Here is a 27,565-nt window from a genome sequence, read left to right on the forward strand (position 1 = left end):
CTTTTATGTTTACAAAAGTCGCTTCCATCCGTTGTGGTATAAGCCCCGCCCATTATCAGATAGTTGGTTGTGACTGGACCGGCAATCACTTCCCAACGGAAGAGATCCAGACGTGTTCTGGCAGAGCAAATTTAAATGAGCTCCCAGAATTCATCTGGGTCCCAGGTTACAACGAGCATGTATCAGACGAACCACGAGGACTTTGAGTCTTTAAACGTTCTGTTGTGACTCAAACTGGAGCTCATAATTATTATTGTTATTATTACAACAAACACTGTATTATCAAAATGTTTCACATTAATACATTTATTTCTCCTTCAGATATTTAACCCTCACCACTGTGCTTAGTCAATAAAGTCTTATATTTTATTGTTTTTCTTTGTATTTCAGTGAAGCACAAATAAATTCATCTTGATTAACGCCATGCGCTATTTCTTGGTCTTTATTTTATTTTATGTTGTTCTTTACTTTATGTTTGTTTTTATTTTGTTTGTCTTTATTTTATATTAAGTTGTGAAAATATGTTGTAGTTCTTTGTGCGTCCAGTAGGTGGCATTAAGAGTGTAGAAAGCACGAAAGGGGAAATGAGGCAATCTCCTACAGGTGTGACCGTCAGGTGTAACGGACCGGACATCGAGCTGTTGTGTGATTGTGTGATTGTTATATACATATATATGTTTATATATATGTTTATATTTATATAAGGTGTTTAAATTCTACAAGTGTTTCTGGATCGATGCGAACTTCATGGTGAAAAGACAAAGAATGTAAAATTAAACCCGTTGAATTTGCTGAATGAGCATCAATTAAGCAAGTACCTGATCTCAAGTCAATACATTAGACTTTATTCTGTTTCATCTTCATTTATATTTATTCTTCACATATAGACATGTGTGTATATATATATATATACACACCCCCCTCCTCCTCTCTCCCTCTCATCGACAGGTACAGCCCTACAGCCCGAGGACAGATTTGTCTCAGGTGTGCCGTTACCTGTTCAGATCTGTCCATTGTGTCAGGAGCTGTCGTCGTGGTGGTTCGCAGGTAAGTTCACTTTTATTCATTTTTAAAAATCAATCACTGATTATGTCTGTTAAGATGTGTCTGCATTGAACTTGTTAACATCTGTGTCACGTCTTGAGACCATGAGACTCAATGCATGAACTCACCCTCAGCCTGTCGTCACGGAGCATTTCAAATGAGACGAAGTCTGACTTAAAAAACAATGTTGAGTAGACAGTTTTCTATATTCTATACATTGATGTCATTAAATACTGAACCACAACAAAGGTCAATTGAGGAAACATCAGATAAAATATCTTCATCTTAAATTTTTTTTTACTTTTTCAAACATTGTGAATGTATCATTAAATGAACAGGTGCTGTCTGGAAATGAAACACATTGAAAATTTGAGTTCAATTAAAATTGATTTGTACATTTTTGTTCATGCATGTGCTTGTGGAAGCTTGTTTTCATTGTGTTGAGTTAGTTAAACACAGAACGTCCCGTCACACATCACCTCAGAATCAAAAGAGAAAAACTTGCCTGGAGCCACTGACATGATCCGACAGTTTCTACAGCAAACACCAACCATGTTGAAGACTTGTTAACTTTTCACATTTTCATCAAGTAAATTTTAATCAGTTGAGATTGTTGCTGTTTTGAAATGAGATATTATTGTTTATGATTATTATACAATAAATGTATCAGTTAAATAATCTAATTTAATAGAAAGTGAAGTAATTGAATCATTTCATGTCCAAGTGGTCGTGTCTGTCTACAAACATATTTTACTCTGATAGACAGAAGTTTTTTGTCTTGTCATTATAAATGCAGGTTTAACTTTTGTTGCATCAGCGGTGTTCAGAGTAGAAACACCTTCCAGGACGTATGAAAAGAATTCCAGAGAGTAAAGACATACTGTGAAATCAAACACATTTATGTGATGTGAACTGACTCTGACTCTATAAAACCTTGAAATATGCAGGTGAACAAAAACAGATGAAACTGTCAGTGTTCATTAATCACTTAAACTATCATTTTAGATCAAACACTCAGTCAAATTGTCAGTCTTAAGTCTGTAAGCAAAACAACTGACAGAACAACTGCAGCACATTCTAGCTCCGTGCTTCACCTGCGTCTTCACCTGAGCCAATCAGAGCAGCTGATGTGTTTGATGAGGTTCATGTGTTTGATGAGGGTTCATGAGGTTGATGAGGTTAATGAGGTTCATGAGGTTGATGAGGTTCATTTGTTTGATGAGGTTCTAGTGTTTGATGAGGTTCTAGTGTTTGATGAGGTTCATGTGGTTGATGAGGTTCTAGTGTTTGATGAGGTTCATGTGTTTAATGAGGTTGATGAGGCTGAAGTGCTTGATGAGGTTGGTGAGGTTCATGTGGTTCATGAGGTTGATGAGGTTCATTTATTTGATGAGGTTGATGCGGTTCTAGTGTTTGATGAGGTTCATATGGTTGATGAGGTTCATGTGGTTCCTGAGGTTGATGAGGTTCATTTATTTGATGAGGTTGATGCGGTTCTAGTGTTTGATAAGGTTGAAGTGTTTGATGAGGTTGATGAAGTTCATGTGGTTGATGACGTTGAAGTGTTTGATGAGGTGCATGTGGTTGATGAGGGTCGTGTGGTTGATGAGGTTGATGAGGTTCATGTGGTTATAGAGGACAGAGTCTAAGAAATAAACAGTCCATTGTTCTGCAGATATGTAACCTCGTAGTATCATTTCATTTGAATTTATTTTCCTTGAGTTTCCTTCATGTCTGAGTTACATTCATCTGTTACAGTTATGTGAAACTATAACTCAGAGGAGTAGTCGGTTCTTTAACACGTAGCTGTTGGAACAGTTTGTTCTCACTTCATTTGCAAATTCAGTCAATTCCTACAATTACTGCTAAGGCCCAAACATTCCTGTTGAAGTTCATCAGTTGCTCCAGGGAGGAAACAGATTACTGTTGAATGAACAGATCATCAGCTGAGCTCATCATCAGTGAATAAAGATCCCAGAAAACTTCCCGGTCTGGGTCAGTTGAAGATTCAGTAGAAATTAAATATTATCTTCTCAATGTTTTCATCAGTTTCATTACTTGACACTATTATTGTGTTACATCAGAATGAGCTTTCATTTTGACATCAGGAGCAATTCCTCGTCCAGAGAGTCCGCCATGTTGCACCTGCGTCTTCATAAACTATACTCTGGGTCGAGAGATTACATATTTTTTCTTTTTTTACTTACAGTCCAGCAGAGACCTGCATCTATCAGAGTCAAGCAGAGACCTGCATCTATCAGAGTCAAGCAGAGACCTGCATCTATCAGAGTCAAGCAGAGACCTGCATCTATCAGAGTCCAGCAGAGACCTGCATCTATCAGAGTCCAGCAGAGACCTGCAGGTGTCTCCAACATGCGTCAGTACAACATGATCCTCATCTTCACCCGTGAGTTTATTTCGTTCGTCCTCTGATTGTCTCCTTTATCTAAATAAATTATTAATGTGATGAATTTGAGATCGCTACTAGAATTTATAATCTCCCTGACCCAGTTTCTATCGCTGCAGTTCTTCTTCCAGTGACTCAGCTCCAGGACCCCCAGGAACTCCAGGACCAGTGTCCTGTCAGCTCCTGTAGCCCCCAGCTGGGTGACCTGATGCTGGGTCGAGCTGCTCAGCTCTCAGCCTCGTCGACCTGTGGTCTGGACGGACCTCACAACTACTGCATCATTGGATACCTGGAGGTCAGATGTCACTCTCTTTTTGACATCAGTGTTCAGACCCTTAAGGCAACAATGTAACCTCTGCTGCGCCTCCAGGCATAATGATAATCTATCTAGAATAATAATTCTATTGTAACTGGTCAGATTATAACTGGTAAAATTGAACCTGGTCAGATTGTAACTGTCAGATTATAATTGATCAGATTGAAACTGGTCAGATTGTAACTGGTCAGATTGTAATTGGTCAGATTGTAACTGGTCAGATTGTAACTGTCAGATTGAACCTGGTCACACTGAACCTGGTCACACTGAACCTGGTCAGATTGTAACTGGTCAGATTGTAACTGGTCAGATTGTAACTGGTCTGATTGTAACTGGTCTGATTGTAACTGGTCACACTGAACCTGGTCAGATTGAGCCTGGTCAGATTGAACCTGGTCAGATTGTAACTGGTCAGATTGAACCTGGTCAGATTGTAACTGGTCAGATTGAACCTGGTCAGATTGTAACTGGTCAGATTGTAACGGTCAGATTGAACCTGGTCAGATTGTAACTGGTCACACTGAACCTGGTCAGATTGTAACTGGTCAGATTGTAACTGGTCAGATTGTAACTGTCAGATTGTAACTGGTCAGATTGAACCTGGTCAGATTGTAACTGGTCACACTGAACCTGGTCAGATTGAACCTGGTCAGATTGTAACTGGTCCGATTGAACCTGGTCCGATTGAACCTGGTCAGATTGTAACTGGTCACACTGAACCTGGTCAGATTGTAACTGGTCACACTGAACCTGGTCAGATTGTAACTGGTCACACTGAACCTGGTCCGACTGAACCTGGTCAGATTGTAACTGGTCAGATTGTAACTGGTCAGATTGTAACTGGTCAGATTGAACCTGGTCAGATTGTAACTGGTCACACTGAACCTGGTCAGATTGTAACTGGTCAGATTGAACCTGGTCAGATTGAACCTGGTCAGATTATAACTGGTCAGATTGTAAATGGTCAGATTGTAAATGGTCAGATTGTAACTGGTCAGGTTGTAACTGGTCAGATTGTAACTGGTCAGATTGAACCCGGTCCATTAAGACAAGGTCGAACGTCCGTCAGCATGTTTCCGTCATGGTGATTCCAGGTTTCCTTATCTCAGTTACTCGTCCCAATAATCTCCAGCTGCTGGTTTTATTTTCTTGATCTCTGCCTCAACAGTTTGATTGTGCAGGACTTCATGTCTTCAACTGTAGGTCCTTATATAAACAGGTGTCATTATAAATGACATCCAATCCGTCACGTTCAGGAAATACTTCCATGATCACAGTTTGCCAAAGTGTTGAATTTGACTAAGACATGTTTTCATTACAGGACATTGAGATTAATGGAGAAACATATACTCTCAAAACTAAAACATAATAAAGTGTAAAGATCCAGCTGAACTCTGCTTCTTCTGGCTTTCGCTCCAAGTTTCATACTGAAACATGTTCTGATCTGTCACTTTATTTTCTTTTCTCCGCCCTCTGGATTATTTCCACTTCTCCTCCTCATTTCTGCATTTTTCTTCTTTCACTCCATCTCCCGTCTCTTCATCCTCAGGATCTTTACTCTCAGGCAAATGTTTGTATTACATACAGAATTTTTTATGTTCCCAGATTTTATGTTGGTGGAACACTGACATGTTCAGTACACTGTTAATACAGAAAGATTTGTTAATCTAATCTTAATTGATCTAATTTGAATGATGATGATCTTGGCTGAATACATCTTAATTCATCAGGAGGAGAAGAAATGTTTCACATGTGACTCTCGACTGTCGTACAATCACTACAACAACCAGAACAGCCACCGCATTGAGAACATCATCACGACCTTTGACCCTGAAAGAAAAACAAAATGGTGGCAGTCTGAGAACGGTGAGAAAAAAACATCATGTGACCAGTCAGAGAAGCATTTTATTAATTAGCGACAACTGTAATTAATATGTTAATGAGCTGGTCTGTGACTCTGTCGCCCCCTGCAGGTGTTCATCAGGTCAGTATCCAGTTAGATCTGGAGACGGTGTTCCAGTTCAGTCACCTGGTTCTGTCCTTCAAGGTAAACTCACAACTCGTGTGTCTATGTGTCAGTGTGTGTGTGTGTGTGTTCACACTATGTGATCAATATACAGTGATCAGTGTACTAATAATGATTACACTGAATGAATATATATATATGATAAATCTTGTTTGACGTGAACTGTCAAAAAGTGATCTGGTAAAATAATTCACTGTGTGATGTCACTTCCTGTTATTGCTCCTGCAGAGTTTCCGTCCAGCAGCCATGTTGGTGGAGCGATCAAAAGATTTTGGCCGAACATGGAAAGTTTTTCGTTACTTTGCAGAAGATTGTTCGCTTCATTTCCCTTCAGCGTCCAATGAGCCGGCCGACAGCGTGGATGACATCATCTGTGACAGTAGATACTCTGGATCAGAGCCGTCTACTGACGGAGAGGTCGCACGCACGCACACACACACACTTAAACATACATGTATATCTAGTATATGTATGTACAGATGTTTCGGTATGTGTGTACATATACACACACACACACACACACCTACACACTGTTTATGTGAATATACCATATATTGTAGAAACTTAAGTGAAGACACTGAAGTAAATGAAAATGTTTTCTTCTTTGTCCACCAGGTGGTGCTGAAAGCATTGGATCCCGTGTTTGAAATACAAAACCCATATGCACCAAATATCCAAGGTGAGTTTTTATACATTAAAAACAAAACGTTACCAACCAACATTATGATTTAGAAGTTTACACGTAGTAAAAGTATGTTTATATTGGACACATGAAGAAGAACAAACGGTAGAACACTTGTGCAGTGGGTTTCACCGTCGCCTCATGGTAAAAAGGTTCCTGGTTTGAATCCCGGTTTGGACCAACTTACCGTCGAGTCAGTGGGGAGTTTCTCCATCTTCTTCCCACAGGTTGGAGTTGGTTAGTTAGAGACTCTGTGAATGGTCGTTTGTCTCTGTATGTCGGCCTGTGGTTGGCTGGTGACCTGGCTCCAGCCCCCTGTGACCCTTAAAGGATAACGTGGTATACATGATGGATGGATGGATGGAAGACGAACATATGTAAAGGCGTTTTTAAACCATTGTCCTCAGATCTCATCACTTTGACTAATATCCGGGTGAACTTCACTCGTCTCTTCACACTTGGCGACACTCTGAGTCGAAGACGCAGGAATCCTCAGAACAAATATTACTACGCTCTTTACAACATGGTGGTTCGAGGAAGCTGCTTCTGCAACGGACACGCCTCCCGCTGTACGCCTGTGGCGCGACGACAGGGGGAAGTCTTCACCGGGACTAACATGGTACGCAGCCGGACCGGAAGCGATCAGGTCTGTAGAGGTCCTGATCCGATGAGGGACACGATCTCACTGTCTCCAGGTGGTTCAATTGAAGATCAGTTCAGTTTCTATGTCTTGTGTTCTATCACTTTGATATTGGATCATTTTACTCTTGGTGCTGTCCGCATTGTTTTCTGTACCATGAACCTGAAACTGAGTAAATTTAACTTAAAAAAAAATCAGTAAACAGATCGATATTTTTGTTCATTATCATGATTTTCCACCACAAACGGAGCGTTCAGATGATTCATGCATGTAAAGATGTTCTCTGCTCTGCAGGTTCACGGTCGATGTGTTTGTCAGCACAACACAGCTGGAGACAACTGTGAGAGATGTCAGGACTTTCACCACGACGCCCCCTGGAGGCCTGGAGGAGGAGACGCAGTGGTCGTCTGCAGGAGTACGTTAAATTCATTGTTTCTTGACTGCTTGGGAATAAGGCGTCGTTTGTAGGAATACAACACATTACTAACGTTTTATTAATTTTATTGATGTGCAATGTGGCTTTGGTCAATTTTATCCAGTTATAACTTGCAATTTATAGAATTTGTAATTCATAGAAATATCTTTGTGTTAATCATTCAATATTTACTCTGTTCAGACAAAATGGCAGCTATTAAAAAAAATCTACTTTTTATCAGCAATTTCTTTTTCTTTGTCTCTTTGATTCTTTGTTTTTTTCCCTCAGAATAAATTTGTCATGTTTTCAGTCTTTGTTCACTTCTCTCAGGATGTAACTGTCACGGTCACTCGGACTCGTGTCACTTTGATGCTGTTCGTTTCCAAGCGACGGGCGGCGTGAGCGGTGGCGTGTGTGACAGCTGCCGCCATGACAGAATGGGGCCTCAGTGTGAACTGTGTCGACCTTTTCTATATCGGGATCCTCAGAAGGTGACGGATGACCCTCACGCCTGCAGACGTACGTTTCACTGCTTTCATTTGTTCTCTCTGAGACTGTGCACTTTCCATTTCTTTCTCTTTCGTTTTTTTGCAGGGTTAGGGTCACCGGCAACACAGACATGGACATTCTCTCACCCCAACCGGTCACAGCAGATGGTTCTGGTTCTGTTTGATTTCTTCCTGTTAAGAGTTTTTTCTCTCCACAGTCTCAGAGCTGCTCATTGTGGGAACCATTGTGATGTGATGGCGTGATGATGTAACAGCGGCTTCCTGTGTTTCAGCTTGTGACTGTGACGCAGCTGGTTCTCACGGCGGCGGTCTTTGTGATGCCCAGACCGGTCAATGTCACTGTAAAGAAAATGTGGAGGGTCGACGCTGCGACCGCTGCAAACGTGGCTTCTTTGGCCTGAGAGTGGACGACCCGGCTGGTTGTCATGGTGACAAATTGTCTCAGTTTATAAGGCCTGATCACAAACAGACGCCACTGCTTCAATTCAACGTGTCGGTCTGATGGTGTCTACACATGTTTGTGTGTTTCAGTGTGCAGGTGTCACGTTATGGGAAGTGTTGGGTCATGTGATCAGCTGACAGGAAGTTGTGAATGTGACAATTTGGCAAGCGGGCCGCTGTGTGATCGATGTCTGGTAAGGTTCATCTTAAAGTTTGGAAAATAAAATGTTTAATGAAAACTGCAGTCAGCTGAATTTATAATAAACACAAAGGAAAAAAAATGAGATGTGGTGCCTGTTGTCTAAACTGATCTAAACACTTCTGAGCTTTTTTTTTATTATTTTTTTGTCTTTTAACAAAAAAATTTAAGGTTAATAAAGTTTTTGATGTGTTTATATTCAGGTCGGTTTCTGGGGTTTGGGAAACTCGATGATCAGATGTTCTCCCTGCGACTGTGATATCGGAGGAGCTCACAGTAATATGTAGGTTTTTATTCTACTTTAAAATATTTACAGAAGCCAAAGGATTAACTGGATTTAATTGCTTCTGGTCCAGTTCAAGAACGGTAAAGTGTCTGCTGCAGATCTTTGTGTCAGAGGTGATCAAATCAGATTTACACCAAATTAAAAGGTTCCTCTGTAACCCTGACCCCTAATTCCTAACCCCTACTACCTAATCCGTACTTCCTAACTCCTAAACCTTACTACCTAACTCCTAACCACCACCTGATCCCTACCACCTAACCTCTACTACCTGATCCCTACCACCTAACTCCACCTGATCCCTACCACTTGATCCCTACCACCTAACCCTACTACCTGATCCCTACCACCTAATCCCTACTACCTGATCCCTACCACCTAACCCCTACCACCTGATCACTACCACCTGATCACTACCACCTGATCCCTACCACCTGATCCCTACCACATAACCCCTACCACTTGATCCCTACCACCTAACCCCTACTACCTGAACCCCATCACCTGATCCCTACCACCTGAACCCTGCCACCTAACCCCTACCACTTGAACCCTGCCACCTAACCCCTACCACTTGATCCCTACCACCTAACCCCTACCACTTGATCCCTACCACCTAACCCTTACCACTTGATCCCTACCACCTAACCCCTACTACCTGATCCCTACCACCTAACCCCTACTACCTGATCCCTACCACCTAACCCCTACTACCTGACCCCTTCCACCTGACCCCTACTACATAACCCCTTCCACCTGACCCCTAATTTACTAATCCCTGATACGTCTTACCTGCAAATCTTCCGCAGCAGTTGGACATTGCACAAAAAAAAGAAACACTTGAATTTGTCCATCATCAGAACTTCATTAGAAGTGAATCAGAGAAAGTGAATCTCTGTTTATTGTGTACCGGCTGTGGACTTTTGATTTACTCTGTAAAACCTTGTGTTTGGGTCTTTGTATTTGTTGTTCAGTCATTTGAATGTGGAGCTTATTTCCTGTTTTACTTACTTACCTTTGAGTGTCTCTTTCTTAATTTAATTCCTGTTTTCTCTGTTTCTCTACATCTGTCTTCACAGCCCTCATAATTATGTCTCTAATTGTGTCTAATTGTTCTCAAACCCTTGACTGCCCTGAAGCTCATTGGTTTCTGTGACCCAGTCTTAGTGTTCCTACCTTTGTTCTTGGTCCTCGATGTTGTGACTGCAGTTTTATTTTCCTGATTGATGACCTTCACCAGGTGTCATCACGTCAGGCGTCGTCACCTCAGACACTGGCCCTTGGGGGAAATCCCGGTGCTACATCAAACAGCTGAAACGGCTCTCTGATCAGTTTTTAATCCATTAGACGTGAATCAGTTCAGCAAACATCCTCTCTCCTCAGGTGTTCTCCGGACGACGGACACTGTCACTGTTTACCAAACATGATTGGTCAGCGCTGCTCTGACCCCGCCCCCGGGTACTTCCTGCCTTCGCTGGACTACTTCCTGTATGAGGCAGAACTCGCCGCACCACTGCATGGAGAAAGATCTCCTTCTCCGACAAATACTCCGTCATCATCTTCTTCTCTGGTGTGTGACACTGAGGATGTTCAAACAGCGAGTCTGACATGTAGCGTTAATGTGTATTTTACATGTAGTATTGCATTTTTCACGTAGTATTCATTTTTTAAAATAAATGTTTGCATATAAAATGTAATACTACTAATACACATATTTTTCATTACTGTATTTTACATGTAGTATTTGTGTATTTTCAGCTGAATGCAGTACTTTTACCACAGTGTGAGCAGTACTACAGGGAGCAGGGTTTTGACTTTAAATTCAATAATGGACAAGTTGTTCTGGTTCGGAGGACTCGTCGACTTGCCCGTAGGAGGAGACGGGAACAGGTGAAAAGTGACTCATTCCATGTCAAGCTTTATTTTGACCAATGAGGGGGCTTCATTATGACCTCTCAGCCAATCGGATTGTCTTCGTCCTGAATGTTTCCCCTGATGTTTCATTGGATCCTACAGCTGACTGGCATCCCTCTGGACCCGGGTCACGCCCTTCAGATCATCCCCCGCCAGAGGACACATGATCGGCCGATCACCTGGACAGGCCTGGGATTGGTCAGAGTGTTGGAGGGGGCGGGGCTTCGGTTCACTGTGGATAACCTGCCGTCATCATCGGATTACCAGCTGGTCATTCGTTACGAGACAGAGGTGATGAGAACCCTCAGGGTCATCTGGTTCTGATTATTGTTCTGACCACATTTTTTCAGACCAGAACAGATTCAATGGTCAGATATTAACTAGAGTTAATTCATTTTCTAAGGAAAAAAGATGGATTTCACTTTAAAGGGCCTGTATTGTCAAAATTGAGATGTCGTGGCTTTTATCATAATATATAAGTTCTAGGGTCTGTAAGTACCGTAAAAGTGTATTATCACTGACTTCCACAATTTACATTAAGACTTTTTACAAAATATCAAATGTCATATTCATGAATCCTTGAGAAACAGGGACGACTGCAGCCTTGAAGATTCTTAAAATAAGCTGATTCAAATTTTTTGAGCTGCATCTGTATATGATGATTATTTATTTGATGGTAATTTAAAAATTTTCTGCTGCTTCAGTCTCCGTCTGATTGGCTGGCTTCAGTCAGCATCATAATGATGTCACCGGGTGATGGTGGCTGCAGCAGCAATCCAACAGGAAGTGAAACTTTGACTCTTCCTGGAAACTCCAGGTGAGACCACGCTGATTGGCTGCAGAAATGTCACATGACTGTGTACAAATAAAGACGCAGTCTGAAATGTGTATTTGTTTGTTTGTGTTCAGAGCTCGTGTTCTGGACTCGGCCGTGTGTCTGAATACAGGAGGTCGTTACTTTGTGGACGTCATCTTTAATAAACAATCTGAATCTGATGGATCATTCGTCCTGATTGACTCGGTGAGGATAATGAAATAAACCCCTCCCCCCACAGTAACGGTCCAATCACAGGTCAGATCCAGACTTGACTTGACGGACGGTTGGGTCACTTTATGAACTGTGATGATGTGTCAGATGTTAATTATCAAATATTATAATCATTTTCAGATGGGTCTGATCCCCCGAGTCGAGTCTATTCACAGCTTCTGCTCTCAGACGGACCTGGAATCTTTCCAGCGGTTTGGCTGCGTTGGTTTGGCTGCTGAGCTCGACACACAGGATTCACTCCCTCAACTCTGTGAGGGACTGATCAAGAGCACGTCGGCACGAATCCACAACGGAGCCGTTCGTAAGTAGCTCGACATGTGGACCCGTGATGCGACGTGTTGACAAAGGTCACGAGGAAGAGAAAAGTTTTCTTTTGTCTTTCTCCTGTCGTCAGTTTGCAGGTGTAACGTCGTCGGCTCCCTCGGACCGTCCTGCACCAAACTGGGCGGGTTCTGTGAATGTAAACAGAATGTGATTGGTCGTTGCTGTGATACTTGTGCACCAATGACATTTGGCTTTGGACCCGACGGCTGCAAACGTAAGAAATTCACCTTTAGATGAAGGTTCTCCTCTGAAAAGCTGCTGGGGAGGGGGGATGGGGGGGCAGACACAAAGACAAGTGTGTCTGTAGTGAGTCTGTAGTTTGTCAGTGAGTCTGTCAGTGAGTCTGTAGAGAGTGGGCCAGTGAGTCTGTAGTGAGTGTCAGTGAGTCTGTAGTTTGTCAGTGAGTCTGTAGTGAGTGGGCCAGTGAGTCTGTAGTGAGTCTGTAGAGAGTGGGCCAGTGAGTCTGTAGTGAGTGTCAGTGAGTCTGTAGTTTGTCAGTGAGTCTGTAGTGAGTGGGCCAGTGAGTCTATAGTGAGTGGGCCAGTGAGTCTGTAGTGAGTGGGCCAGTGAGTCTGTAGTTTGTCAGTGAGTCTGTTGTGAGTGTGTCAGTGAGTCTGTAGTTTGTCAGTGAGTCTGTAGTTTGTCAGTGAGTCTGTCGTGAGTCTGTAGTGAGTTTGTCAGTGAGTCTGTAGTTTGTCAATGAGTCTGTAGTGTGTCAGTGAGTCTGTCGTGAGTCTGTAGTGTGTCAGTGAGTCTGTCGTGAGTCTGTAGTGTGTCAGTGAGTCTGTCGTGTGTCTGTCGTGAGTGTGTCAGTGAGTCTGTAGTTTGTCAGTGAGTCTGTAGTGAGTCTGTAGTGTCAGTGAGTCTGTCGTGAGTCTGTAGTTTGTCAGTGAGCCTTTCGTTTGTCAGTGAGTCTGTCGTGAGTCTGTAGTGAGTTTGTCAGTGAGTCTGTAGTGTGTCAGTGAGTCTGTAGTTTGTCAGTGAGTCTGTCGTGAGTGTGTCAGTGAGTCTGTCGTGATTCTGTAGTGAGTTTGTCAGTGAGTCTGTAGTTTGTCAGTGAGCTTGTAGTGAGCTTGTAGTGAGTGTGTCAGTGAGTCTGTAGTGAGTGTGTCTGTGAGTCTGTAGTTTGTCAGTGAGTCTGTAGTGTGCCTATAGTGAGTGTGTCAGTGAGTCTGTCGTGAGTCTGTAGTTTGTCAGTGAGTCTGTAGTGAGTCTGTCAGTGAGTCTGTAGTGTGCCTATAGTGAGTCTGAGTGTGTCAGTGAGTGTGTCAGTGAGTCTGTAGTGTGCCTATAGTGAGTCTGAGTGTGTCAGTGAGTGTGTCAGTGAGTCTGTAGTGTGTCTGTCGTGAGTGTATCAGTGAGTCTGTCGTGTGTCTGTCGTGAGTGTGTCAGTGAGTCTGTAGTGAGTGTCAGTGAGTCTGTAGTGAGTGTCAGTGAGTCTGTAGTGAGTGTGTCAGTGAGTCTGTAGTGAGTGTGTCAGTGAGTCTGTAGTGAGTGTGTCAGTGAGTCTGTAGTGAGTGTGTCAGTGAGTGTGTCAGTGAGTGTGTCAGTGTGTGTCAGTGAGTGTGTCAGTGAGTCTGTAGTGAGTGTGTCAGTGAGTCTGTAGTGAGTGTGTCAGTGAGTGTGTCAGTGTGTGTCAGTGAGTGTGTCAGTGAGTCTGTAGTGAGTGTGTCAGTGAGTCTGTAGTGAGTGTGTCAGTGTGTGTCAGTGAGTGTGTCAGTGAGTCTGTAGTGAGTGTGTCAGTGAGTCTGTAGTGAGTGTGTCAGTGAGTGTGTCAGTGAGTGTGTCAGTGTGTGTCAGTGAGTGTGTCAGTGAGTCTGTAGTGAGTGTGTCAGTGAGTCTGTAGTGAGTGTGTCAGTGAGTCTGTAGTGAGTCTGTCAGTGAGTCTGTAGTGAGTGTGTCAGTGAGTGTGTCAGTGAGTGTGTCAGTGAGTCTGTAGTGAGTGTGTCACCGAGTCTGTAGTGAGTGTGTCAGTAAGTTAGTGAGTGTGTCAGTGAGTCTGTAGTGAGTCTGTAGTGAGTGTGTCAGTGAGTCTGTAGTGAGTGTGTCAGTGAGTCTGTAGTGAGTGTGTCAGTGAGTCTGTAGTGAGTGTGTCAGTGAGTCTGTAGTGATTGTGTCAGTGAGTCTGTAGTGAGTGTGTCAGTGAGTCTGTAGTGAGTGTGTGTCAGTGAGTCTGTAGTGAGTCTGTAGTGATTGTGTCAGTGAGTCTGTAGTGAGTGTGTCAGTGAGTCTGTAGTGAGTGTGTCAGTGAGTCTGTAGTGAGTGTGTCAGTGAGTCTGTAGTGAGTGTGTCAGTGAGTGTGTCGTGAGTGTCAGTGAGTGTGTCAGTGAGTCTGTAGTGAGTTTGTCAGTGAGTTTGTCAGTGAGTCTGTAGTTTGTCAGTGAGTCTGTAGTGTGTCTGTCGTGAGTCTGTAGTGTGTCTGTCGTGAGTCTGTCAGTGTGTCTGTCGTGAGTCTGTAGTGTGTCTGTATTGAGTGTCAGTGAGTCTGTAGTTTGTCAGTGAGTCTGTCGTGAGTCTTTAGTGTGTCTGTAGTGGGTGTGTCAAGTGAGTCTCAGTGAGTCTGTCGTGTGTCTGTCGTGAGTCTGTCAGTGAGTCTGCAGTGTGTCTGTCGTGAGTCTGTAGTGGGTGTATCAGTGAGTCTGTAGTGTGTCTGTAGTGGGTGTGTCAGTGAGTCTGTCGTGAGTCTGTAGTGTGTCTGTAGTGGGTGTGTCAGTGAGTCTGTAGTGTGTCTGTAGTGAGTCTGTAGTGGGTGTATCAGTGAGTCTGTAGTGTGTCTGTAGTGGGTGTGTCAGTGAGTCTGTCGTGAGTCTGTAGTGTGTCTGTAGTGGGTGTGTCAGTGAGTCTGTAGTGTGTCTGTCGTGAGTGTGTCAGTGAGTCTGTCGTGAGTCCTTAGTGTGTCTGTAGTGAGTTTGTCAGTGAGTCTGTAGTTTGTCAGTGAGTCTCTCGTGAGTCTGTCGTGTGTCTGTAGTGAGTGTGTCAGTGAGTCTGTAGTTTGTCAGTGAGTCTCTCGTGAGTCTGTAGTGTGTCTGTCGTGAGTGTGTCAGTGAGTCTGTAGTTTGTCAGTGAGTCTGTAGTGTGTCTGTAGTATGTCATGTTCACGGCAGTGTGTCTGTCGTCGGCAGCCTGCGGTTGTGACCCTGGAGGCTCGGTGTCGGAGCTGTGTGACCAGGTCAGAGGTCAGTGTGTGTGTCGCTCCGAGGTGACGGGGCGTCGCTGTGACCGTTGTCAGGCGGGACTGTGGGGTTTCCCGTGGTGTCGACCCTGTGACTGTGGCGGCCTGTCAGACGTGTGCGACCAGGAGAGTGGAGTGTGTCTGGACTGCAGAGATCACGCCGCCGGACGTCGCTGTGACAGGTCACACTCCCACTGAACATCTGTAAACCATCCAATCTGCCAATCAGGTGGAAGCAGTGCAACGCACTAGAGCGCAACAGTGACCACCCACTTTTTTGAATTTCCCATTCATTCATTTTCTCCATTGACGTTTCATAAGATCCTTGTATAAAGAGTTTTAAGTCTGGAACCAAGACAATAAACCGCGAGATGAATCTTTGATATTGAATCAAAAAAATTGTAAAATGAAAAAGAGTCAAAGGTACAAGATTGTGTACATAATCATTTTAAGAGCAAAGGAACTACTCGTCCCATAATCCATTTTGAATGACTTTTCAACGACTTCAAACCGACTTCTTGAATTGAACACCATCATCATCACTGTCATCATCATCACCATCATCATCGCCATCACTATCACCATCATCATCACCGTCATCATCATTTCCATCATCACCACTGAAGAGTTTATAAGGTTGACAGAGTCTCGTGTGTTGTGAGCGTGTAATGTAACAACTAGAGGTCAGTGAACGCAGCAGGAACCAGGAACTCATGCTGCGTTCACTGACATCTCATCATGGTTACGACATTATGGCGAATAATAAAAATGTCAATGGAGAATATGGGATTTTCACTGTTGTGCTCTATAAAACTTGAGTCAATGTCAGTGAATATTATAAAACAATAATCGTTACTTAAACCACATAGATACTGTTGATTCTTAGTTTTGAACGTGTCTTTGTCCTGGTATATTCTCAATCCGGTTGTATAACTTTGATTATACGTGAGAAACAAAATGATATAATCCTGTATATCATTGCTTTCGTGTGTGTGTTTGACAATGAACAGAATCATATTTTCTGTGTGCAGGTGTTTGGAGGGTTACTATGGAAACCCTGTCTCCAGGCAGCCCTGTCAGCCCTGCATGTGTCCAGACGTGAAGGGCAGAGGACGGTTCTTTGCCACTTCCTGCCAACACGACCCACAATCCCTCAGTGTAACGTGTCACTGCAGGGACGGACACTCAGGTCTGTTGACCTCACTTCCTGTCGGGTTTAGTTTGACCTTGAGTCGAGTCATCACCGTGTTAAAACAAGGAAACATCGTTTTTGTAGTTCATCTTCCGAAATGTGTCATTTAACCACGACATCACATGAAGACGTAGTTGTCAGTGGAGTCGGATGAATCCTCCTTTAACCTTTGACCTTGTGACCTTTTCCACTGAGGTCAATGTCAATGTCAGTTTTATTTATATAACTCCTTCATTACAAGTTAACCCCAAGTGTGTTATCTTAGAAACAACATACACATTAAAACAAGTCATGAATAGAAATTAGAAAACAGTACAAGCATCAACACAATGAACAAAAACAAAGAAATACCCAAAAGTGTGACAATACAAATTCACACACACACACTGTAATTAATCAAATGCCTGAGAAAATGAGAACATTTTCCCGTTTTCCTTTGAATGGACACAGTGGACACAGTTGTGATGGACTCGGGTCACAGGAACTGAAGGACCTGGATCTGGTCCTGGTACAGACCTCTGACGAGTACGTGTAGGGTTCGGAGTTTGAGAAGTACATGCTCTAAGTGTGGATCTGTTTTGGTGACACTGAGGTCAAGGACAAGATAACAGGATGAACATCTGTTCTGTTTGTCCTCAGGTCCACGATGTGACAGATGCAGCCCTGGTTTCTATGGTGACCTGACGTTGCCGGGTGCCAGTTGTGCCGAGTGTCCCTGCAACAACAACATCGACCCAGACGACCGCGACGCCTGCGACAGTCTGACGGGCGAATGTCTGCGCTGCCGCCACGACACAATAGGACCAGGCTGCCAGAGCTGCAGACCTGGTTACTACGGCAACGCTTTGGTCCAAAACTGCAAAGGTATAAAGATAAAAATGATCAGAGGGTGTGATCATGAATGATCGTCGGGTTCAGGGTCAGGATCAGGTCAATATAAGGATAATACGGTGGCCCTGACGTTGATGATGTAGTGTTTACTCTTTCGGCGTTGTGTTTTATTTCGGCGTTGTTTTTTATTTCGCCGTTGTGATTTGCACTTCAGGGCCACCGTAGGATAAGGATCAGGGTCAGGATAAGGTTTAGGATCAGGTCAGGATCAGGATCAGGTTTAGGATCAGATCAGGATCAGGTCAGGATCAACTCTCCATGCTTTAAACAGTCTGGGCTAAGTCCCCCCTCCTCCTGCTGACAACTGGAGTTGGGTCAACGGTTCCATCAGAACAGAACCTGGTTGGACCAGGACCCTCAGACTGATACTGAGCTTCATTAGCTCCACCCCCTGGACTCTGACTGCCTGACTAACATTTCTTTAAACCTTGATATTAAACTGAATCTGTGTGTAACATATTTCCCAGAATGCTCCTGTGACCGGCGTGGGACGGAGGTGACCCGTTGTCCTCTGGGGAGTTCCTGTTTCTGTGATGCGAGGACAGGACAGTGTCCATGCAGGACGGGCGTAGTGGGCGTCCTCTGTGACGACTGTGAGGACGGATACTGGAACCTGGACGGGCCGTCGGGATGTCAGCCCTGCAGCTGTGACCCCGTGAACTCCTTCTCCAACATCTGCCACAAGGTCAGAACCCGATGATCAGAACCTGATGATCAGAACCCGAAGGTCAGAACCCGAAGGTCAGAACCTGATCTGGTTTCTAATCAGACTCTTTTATTCTGGATGAATATGTAACGAATGGTCAAATCCTCTGTCGAGGGGTTGGAGGTTGGGGGGGTTGGGGGGTCGGTAGGACGGGGGGTCGAGGACCGTTACAGTTAGTTGACTCTGCAGAACAGAATCACATGAACCACATGGTTCAGTTTAATCTTCTGTAAAAAAGTAACGTTTATGAATAATATCAGTTTTACAGTAAAAGATTCCGAGGGATGAAATATAGAATTGATAAATCCTGTGATGTGTTCAGGTGACGGGACAATGTCAGTGTCGTCCCGAGTTTGGAGGGAGACAATGTGATGAATGTGGAGAAAATCATTTTGGGAATCCAGACCTGCAGTGTATCTGTGAGGAAACACACACACACATGGACACACATGGACACACATGGACACACACACAGGCACACAGACAGACTTACAGACAGACTTACTGACAGACAGACAGACAGACAGACTTACTGACAGACAGACAGACAGACAGACAGACTTACAGACAGTCTTACAGACAGACTTACAGTCTTACAGAGAGACAGACAGACAGACTTACAGTCTTACAGACAGACAGACAGACAGACTTACAGTCTTACAAGACAGACAGACTTACAGACAGACAGACAGACAGACAGACTTACTGACAGACAGACAGACAGACAGACAGACAGACTTACAGAGAGACAGACAGACAGACTTACAGTCTTACAGACAGACAGACAGACAGACTTACAGTCTTACAAGACAGACAGACTTACAGACAGACTTACAGACAGACAGACTTACAGACAGACAGACCGACAGACAGACCGCTCTGTGACTCAGATCAGAGTGGTTTTTATTCTGATCAATCACATCTTGCCCTCAGCTTGTGACTGTAACCTGGAGGGAACCGAGCGTCCGTCATGTGACCCTGAAACCGGCGAGTGTCTCTGTCGAACCGGCGTTTCTGGTATCTTCTGTGACGAGTGTTCCCTCGGATACAGCTCAGCGTTCCCGGCCTGCGAGGACTGCCACCCCTGCACCGCCGTCTGGGCTGAAAGTGTCACAGACGTCCAACGAGCCGCTCAGACGATGAGAACCTTCATCCCTCGCCACGGCGATGACCTGCGGCCTGGTGTTGATCGCTACCGGCAACGGCTGTCGCAGATGCACTCGGAGTTGGATGGCCTGACCAACCTCACGGGACGGTCCCTGTCGAAGTTGGACAAGGGGGAAAAACTTTGTGTCAGGATTGGGTAAATCCTTTTTCCTGTTGCGACATATTCATACTTTAAAAAGATGTTGTCTGTTGTCACCATCGGCTTCTAATATTAAACATATCTACAAAGTCACGTCACTGTCTCTGTCACCGCTGGAGGTCAGAACTCACTCTCTTCAAAATATCAAACCCCATAATTACAGGAAGTTGAAAGAAGCCATTGACCCAAACATGATCCTGATCGATCCGTCTCCTCTGCTCAACACTGAAATTGACAACATTCGTCTGGAGTTCAAGAAGCTTCTGGACAGTTTGAAGGAGAAAATGATCGAGGATCCATATGATGAAGATGATGATGAAGAAGAAGAAAACATGGAAGGTACAGAAATGTGTTGAACCCATAAGGATGAACAGACAGAACATGTGTGTAGGGCCCCATGACTGGGTCGGGTTATATACAGTGTCAGATTATATACAGTGTGTCAGGTTATATGCATTTTGTCAGGTTATATGCATTGTGTGAGGTTATATACAGTGTGTCAGGTTATATATAGTGTGTCAGATAATATACAATGTGTCAGATTATATACAGTTTGTCAGGTTATATACAGTGAGTCAGATAATATACAATGTGTCAGGTTATATAGAGTGTGTCAGGTTTCTAATGCTAAACAAAGGAAAGAATCTTATTATTTGAAGTTTGACTTGAATATAAAATGTGGCGCTTCATGAGATCTGGATCTTAGATCTGTTCCTCCTCTTCTTTTTGGATCAGTTCCTCCTCTTCTTCTTGGATCTGTTCATCCTCTTCTTCTTGGATTTGTTGTAGAGCTTCTGGACGAGATCCAGAAGCTTCGTCAGAGCTTCCTGTCGGACGAGAACAAGGTGAAAACTTCCCACGAAGCTTTAGAGAACTCCATGGACACCAGACAGGAAGTCAAACAGAAACTGAGCCTGTGCAGCAGCAGAGGAAACCTGGTTCCACTGGAGAAGAAGATCAAAGAGCTGAGTGTGGTCGACCTCAACCGAAAGGTGGGTGTGTACCTCAACCATGAGTTTCTAAACATACGCTCACAAGATTATTATTCTGATACAGCCACATTTTTATCAGTCAGAGAAGCTGAAAACATACAAATGATATAAACATTTAGATAATATAAACATACAGATTAGATTCAAACATTAGATTTCATAAACATTTAGATTATATTAATATTTAGATCATAGAAACATATAGATTATATCAAACATTTAGATTATATAAACATACAGATTAGATATAAACATACAGATTAAATAAACATAGATTAGATTAAAAATTGAGATTATATAAAAATATAGATTAGATTAAATAAAAATAGATTTGATTAAAGATTTAGAAAATATAAACTATAGATTATATTTAAAATTTCGATTATATTAAAATATAAAGATGAGATTAAAACAGGATTACATTAAAACATTTATATGAATAATAATATTATATAATAATATAATATATTATGAAAAAAGTTAGACTGCTAAAAATATAGATTAAATTAATCATAGATTAGATTCAATTTTTTTTTTTTAATAAAAAGTCAGATTATGTGTTTGTGGACTTGAAGCAGCTTGTTGTGGTCTGATGCAGATTTGTGGAGGACCAGGTCTGGACGACTGTTCAGGATGTGGTGGAGCTCTGTGTGTTTTGCCTCCGGGACGAAGGAAATGTGGAGGTCCAAACTGTGACGGAGTCGTTGGTGTTACTCAGAACGTTTCAGAAACAACAGAGAGAGCAAAGGACAAACTCGTCTCACTCCCGGCTCCACTGGAGGAGTCCAGGAACAAGGCAGGTGACGACTGGTGATGGTACTGGTCCAGTCCACATGTTGGTCAACACGATGGTAACACAGATATTGATCCTGTTCCTGTGAACAGAGGCCTGTACTACGAAGTGAGTTCAACATACCTAGGATATGTTTTCTTTCTCTGGTTTGACTGCACCTAACATTGACAGTCCTGGAGATCAACTGTCTCAGTTCATCTTCAGCTACGAGCTCACATGTGGAAGAGGCAGAGTCGTAAATTACAAGTAACATTGAAACGCTGACACCTGCAGGTCAATTTGGTTTAAGCGACTTCCTACAAAGTGAGATGAAAATATATATAGTTAAAAAAAACAACTTGAAATAATGTTTGATAATTAAAGTCAGTCTAATGATTGAGAGAATATTTGAGTCTTTTATCTGACGATGATCAAACTGTGATGAAGAGAAGCTGACGTTATGTCAGATTGTTAATGTGTGATGTCATCAATCACACTGAACTATTCATTGGTCGTCATGAGATCTTTTCTCTCGCTAAACCTGCTCCAAAGCAGGTTAGCCATTCCTCATAGGTTACCATGGTGATTTACCCCGGTAACGAGTGAACCTTTGTAGGACAGAAAACCAGAGTTAAGCCTGAAGTTACCATGGTAACCACAAATTCTGCTTCGTAGTACAGGCCTCGGGTTTAAAATCCATTTCAGAAGGGAACTATGTCAAAGGTAATGATGAGCCAAAGCTCCGTCTCCTTCTCTGTAATATCACGATTACAATCTTCTTCATTGGTGTTTCTGTTAAAGATGAGTTCTACAACATGAACAGGTTGATATGTGAACTCTGTACAGTCCTGTAATACAAACACTGAAACACTGTAAAACAAATGTCATAACTCTTTCTTGTGGGTCAGATCAATAATGCCAAACAGGTCGCTCAGGATACCAAAGACCAGGCCAAAAACTCGGAAGACCGGATCCACGACAGACTGGACTCCTTTGAGAGAGAGAAGAACCAAACCAAGGAGCTCATCCGGCAAACCAAACACTACTTGATGGGTCAGTGTTCAGGTGAACTGTAGAAACCTGGGGTCTTATTCAGAAACTCTCCTACAGGAACTTTCAGAGAAAATTTTATAGAATGATGAGTTTTCTGAGTGATGATCCTTGTGAAGGAGGAGGGAGAAGAACTTCTATGAGAGTAAATGGGTATATTCAAGTTACTTAAGATGGTTTTTCTAGGAGATTGAAGTGTTACAGCATCTGTGTGAGAAGAATCAATTTGTTTGTCTCCCCTCTTGCTTTTGGACTGTAACCTGGCCACAGCACGAACCCTGACACCTTTACCGATTGGTATTTTTTTGGGCTTGGCCCGATTTGGTCTCATGTGCCAAGTTTCTGCCACCAGACACTTGCTGACGAATTCCCCCAGTCGAGGTCCACAGTTTCCCTTTTCCTGGACGAGGTTACCAAACTAAAAACATGGCCGTCTCATCAGGGATTTCTGAACCGTTCTTAGTCTGGCCCTTCCCCTGAGAAATCTGCCTTGGGGAGACCCTACCAGGAGCTACATGCCCAAAGGCATGTGCTGTATTTCCTTCAAGTTCAAAGGGTGGACAGTGTGTCCGTCCAATCAGCAACCATCTTCGTACATAGCAGATCCCCACCTTTTTCTGGTAGGTTAATGTCATTGTGCTTTCTCATTTGCCGTTGTGGTTTATACTTCAGGGCCACCATTTAAACCTATGCAAAAGCAATAATGCTGGATGGGTAGAACCCTAAAGAAGTAGAACTGCCAGTATGAATGCAAGTGTTACGGTTGACACTGTTTGGACTCAGTATGCAGACGGCGGACCGAGAGAATAGTTCAACAGTTTTTAATAAAGGCTGATGTGCTGAAGGCGCTGGGCAGGTTGGCTGGTGAGCAAGGGCGAGGCAGTTTGTCAAGGAGCTGGCGTTTGGCGTCGTATGTACAGCTTAGCTGTGGCTCCAGAAAGACAGATTCAGGTTGTTGATTCCTAAGGCACACAAAATTTGATCAGAGTCGCGCAAAAATCCCAAAACAAAAATCGCAAATACAACGAGGAGCTAGTTTCAGTGACCTGGCAGAACATTCTTGTAACCAACACACAGACAATGGGCTGACTCATCAAAAAAGAGCTAATGAGAAAAGAACTCATCATGGTCAAAACTTTACACAGCAACTGTTGTTAACGGGTTACCTCACCTGTTCGTGATGATATGATAGAACAGATTATACCTCATGTTTCTAACAGATGAGATGGTTTCTCCTGAAGACATTGAGAAAATGGCCCGAGCTGTTCTGGACATCCAGTTGCCACAATCACCTGCTCAGATCCGATCAATGATCACTGAAATCAATAATCTACTATTCAACACTACACACCTCCAGCATGACCTGAGGAACCTGGAGGAGCACACCAAGACTGCCCACGACCTGCTGCAAACAGCTCACAAACTAAGGTCAGTGTCAGCAAACACAAATCACTTCCAACACTCCGAACACCAAAAGAAACTTTAATCTCAACATGAAACTTGATAATAGACAAAATTGTAGAAAAAACAAAAACTTTGCCAAAAATATTTAAACTGAACCAAAATATTAAACTTGGACTAAAACACAACTAAAATATAAAGCTAACTTTATAGTCCTGCTACGAGCGCCTTCATGTGAAAGAGGCGGAGTCATTAATTACAAGCGAGAGAACCATGAATAAGTTTTTAATCTGATACGAGAAGAAATGATTCCATTCAATTTTATTTGTATAGCACCAAATCCCAACGTACATTTTCTCAAGGCTCTTTACATAGTGAGGTTGAGACATTGACACCAGCTGGTAAATTCAGTCAAAGCAACATGTAAAATTGAGAGTCTACAAAGTGAAATTAAAAAAATGAGTTTACAACAAAGTCGCTCCAACAGTCCTGAAATAAATCCCTGATGATCAGTTCGTGGTGGAAGTTGAACTGATTGATCTCTTACCTCAAACTTAACCTGTTCCGGAGCCAGTTAGCATCAGTTACCATGAATCCCACTTTTTTTTTTTTTTCACTTGTGACTGATTGATCAGTGACTATCATATCTTGTTCTCTTTGTGTTCAGGGATCAGACAAAGCAAACTGATGTGACAGAGATCAGAAGAGACATTTATGATGCAGAGAAAGCTCAGGACAAAGCCAACAATGACCTGGAAACAGCGAGCCGAGACAGGGACATGACCAAAGACCAAATCCAAGATGTAAATATCCATAATATCTCAAATATCTGTCACTTCAGTTCTATAAGTGTGTTTCAAAGTATTTTGCTCATTTTTTAGATCAAAGACAAAGTGGACGAATTAGAGACGAAGCTGATGAATCGTCGACCTGAAGGTCTGCAAAACGAAATCGACGGTCTGAAGAAGAAAACTGAACAAAACGAAGAGATGGCCAGACAGGCGGCGGAGACCGCTTCACACGCTACAGACACAGACAAGGTAAGACTACTGACACACTCTGTCTGTAGTCTGTCAGTTGCCCTAAGGATAGATTTGACATAGGAAAACAGGCTACAGAGTTGTTTTTAAATAAAGACACAACTCAGGGAGCAAATTTTATAAGAATTACTGGTTTGAGTCCTAAAACTTGAAAGAATTACCGTTTGTTTCACGTGTTTTCACATCGTTTGTAGAATACACAAGTATTACCATTTATAATCAAAAACCTGAAAGTAATACTGCTTGTAAGCCTAAATCTTGGCTGTATTACTGCAGGTTAACCTAAAATATGGAAGTATTAGTGCTTTTAGGCTTCAAACTTGGAAGTAATACTGCTTTTAGTCATTAAAACTGACAGTATTACTGTTTTTAACCCCTAATCCCATGTTTTGGAGTGTATTCCTTCAAACGGGTTCAACAGGTTGTTTGATTATTTCACCTGTCAAGAAATTGCAGTGTAGTTACAACAGCCACCGTTCAGCCAATCAACCACTTGTGTTTTTGAAGTGACGTGTGATTGATGTCTGTCTACCAGGATCTGGACGATGTGATAAAGTTATTTGAAGGTTTGAATCAAAGAAACTCAAACCAGTTGGTTCAGAGCGAAGCCGGAGAACGACTGAAGAAAATCGTGGAGGAGGCAGAGAACATGAAGAGACAGGTGGATGACAAACTCAGACAGATACAAGGTAGTACTTTTACTTAGATGTGTAGTATTCATTCTGATTTTAATTAAAATTACCAGGATATTTAATGTTGGAACAGACACGGTGAGAGGAACTAAAGAATACGGACAGCATCTGCAGCACTGCAGTAAATAGTTTTTGTGTATATACACGCATACAGTTTTTGTTATATATACACTGTGTATGTACATATATTTTTTTATATATACATACTCTGTGTTAGGGTTACACTATATATATTTAGTGTGTGTGTGTGTATGTGTGTTCTTCAGGTGTGGAGGAGAAGATTGAGCAGTTGATCAGAAGTAAAGAAAGGAAATCATCTGAAGTCTCTGATTTGTTGGAAACTGTCGAATCACTTCAACAGGAAATCTCTAAAAAGGCAGAAGTATATGCTCTCTGTACTTCATAAATACTACAGAGAGTACTGCTTACTAGAGTACATCTTCTCGTTAATACTACAGAGTAATCTATATTGGACTACATCTCCTCGTAAATACTACAGAGTACTGCATACTGGAGTATATCTCCTTGTTAATACTACAGAGTACTGCATACTGGAGTATATCTCCTTGTTAATACTACAGAGTACTGCATACTGGAGTACATCTCTTCATAAATACTACAGAGTACTGCATGTTGACACCAATACAATAAAATCAGATCGTGGTAAATGTTGAATTTGTCTTTTTTACCTTTTCAATTTCTACAAAACGAATGTCTGTCGTTCTGGGATTGGTCCCCGACCCCGGTGGTGTCAGGATCGGTTCACACCCCGGGTGATGTTAGAATTGTCAGGATTGGTTCCCGCCCCTGGTGATTTCAGGATTGGTTCCCACCCCCGGTGATGTCAGGATTGTCAGGATTGGTTCCCGCCCCCGGTGATTTCAGGATTGGTTCCCGCCCCCGATGATGTCAGGATTGGTTCCCACCCCCGGTGATGTCAGGATTGTCAGGATTCGTTCCCGCCCCCGGTGATTTCAGGATTGTCAGAATTGGTTCATGCCCCGGGTGATGTCAGGATTGTCAGGATTGGTTCCTGCCCCCGGTGATTTCAGGATTGTCAGGATTGGTTCATGCCCCGGGTGATGTCAGGATTGTCAGGATTGGTTCCTGCCCCCGTTGACTTCAGGTTTGGTTCTTTAATCAATTCGTATCAGGACGATAATCTTGAATATTATCAAGAGTATTTCTGAATCCATGTCTTTGTTTGTTTCAGTTTAATCTGACAGTAATTGTTTTTTATTATTTATCCACTTTAAAACATTTCAGGCTTTAATCATTTATCAATAAATCTGACAAGAACTTTTTTTTTTTAAATAAATGAAACATTTACAAAACTGAATGTGAATAGTTAAATACATTAAAGACTTCATATTGCTAAATGTTATATAGTTAATGTAGTTATGTTATAGAATTTATATAGTCATATATGTAATATAATTCATATAGTTAATTTAGTTAGATATGTTTGCATGATTATGTAAATGTAATCTGTGCAAACAGACTTGATTATGATTCATGTTCTACTTTAGTATTTTATGGGTCGGATGCAGCAGAAATCAGAACTTATGGGTGATCAATATGTCCATAACATTAACATTGAAGCTCACGTTCAGGACAGGATGCGTCTTCAGAGGCTGTGACGTCGAACCATCATGCACCTGGGTGAGTTGTAAGAATGACCGGCCTTGTTTCACAGCTGAGCTCAGAAGAAACTACAGCACCAGTTCTCAGCTGATGATCCATCACTGCTTTTACATGCAGTTTAAAAAACAGATTATATTTGGGTCAAGTCAACAACACCCCGGTTTCTGTAAACACCACCGCGGTTAACAGACTGAGATAACTCCTTTAGTAACCAGGGTCAGCTCGGGTTATGTGTCATTCATGCTCCGTAGGTTATAACTGCCCTGCCCCACTCGCAGGAAGCAACGGCACCAAAAACAACAACACAGTTTTACTTTTAAAATTGAGGACGTCTCCACGGCAAGGGTTAGGGTTAGGGTTAGTAGATGTGCAGATGTGCAACGTACGACCCGTCGTACGTTGGCAGAGCGCCACCTACTGAACTGGAGGAAGAGTTACTCCCGTCTTTATTCACATTCT

At 42.7% G+C, this 27,565-nt stretch overlaps 1 protein-coding gene across 6 annotated transcripts; it reads left to right on the forward strand.

Annotated features, from left to right (window-relative positions):
• Positions 1–1,014: 1,014 nt before the first annotated feature.
• Positions 1,015–26,852, forward strand: lamb4 (laminin, beta 4). Of its 6 annotated transcripts, XM_035643425.2 has the most exons (35): positions 1,015–1,047; positions 3,254–3,451; positions 3,571–3,746; positions 5,498–5,633; positions 5,741–5,814; positions 6,022–6,210; positions 6,409–6,472; positions 6,883–7,094; positions 7,410–7,530; positions 7,861–8,049; positions 8,312–8,467; positions 8,571–8,674; positions 8,883–8,962; positions 10,346–10,532; positions 10,721–10,852; positions 10,979–11,167; positions 11,581–11,693; positions 11,786–11,897; positions 12,045–12,225; positions 12,319–12,462; positions 15,371–15,602; positions 16,452–16,609; positions 17,252–17,476; positions 17,971–18,188; positions 18,532–18,628; positions 19,143–19,512; positions 19,679–19,854; positions 20,305–20,507; positions 21,106–21,303; positions 22,188–22,332; positions 23,550–23,757; positions 24,398–24,533; positions 24,612–24,770; positions 25,306–25,459; positions 25,729–26,846. In XM_035643425.2, the coding sequence occupies exons 2-35, from the start codon at positions 3,418–3,420 to the stop codon at positions 25,866–25,868; spliced, it is 5,412 nt and encodes a 1,803-aa protein (XP_035499318.1). In that variant the 5' UTR covers positions 1,015–1,047; positions 3,254–3,417; the 3' UTR covers positions 25,869–26,846. The 6 variants fall into 6 exon arrangements, with proteins under 6 accessions (XP_035499318.1, XP_047189485.1, XP_047189486.1 ...); XM_047333529.1 differs by having other exon boundaries at positions 6,022–6,472; positions 20,251–20,507; positions 25,729–26,852; XM_047333530.1 differs by having other exon boundaries at positions 6,022–6,472; positions 25,729–26,849.
• The last annotated feature ends 713 nt before the right edge of the window (positions 26,853–27,565 follow it).

This window comes from Scophthalmus maximus, chromosome 7 (genome assembly GCF_022379125.1).
Source record: "Scophthalmus maximus strain ysfricsl-2021 chromosome 7, ASM2237912v1, whole genome shotgun sequence".
NCBI classification, from domain to species: domain Eukaryota; kingdom Metazoa; phylum Chordata; class Actinopteri; order Pleuronectiformes; family Scophthalmidae; genus Scophthalmus; species Scophthalmus maximus.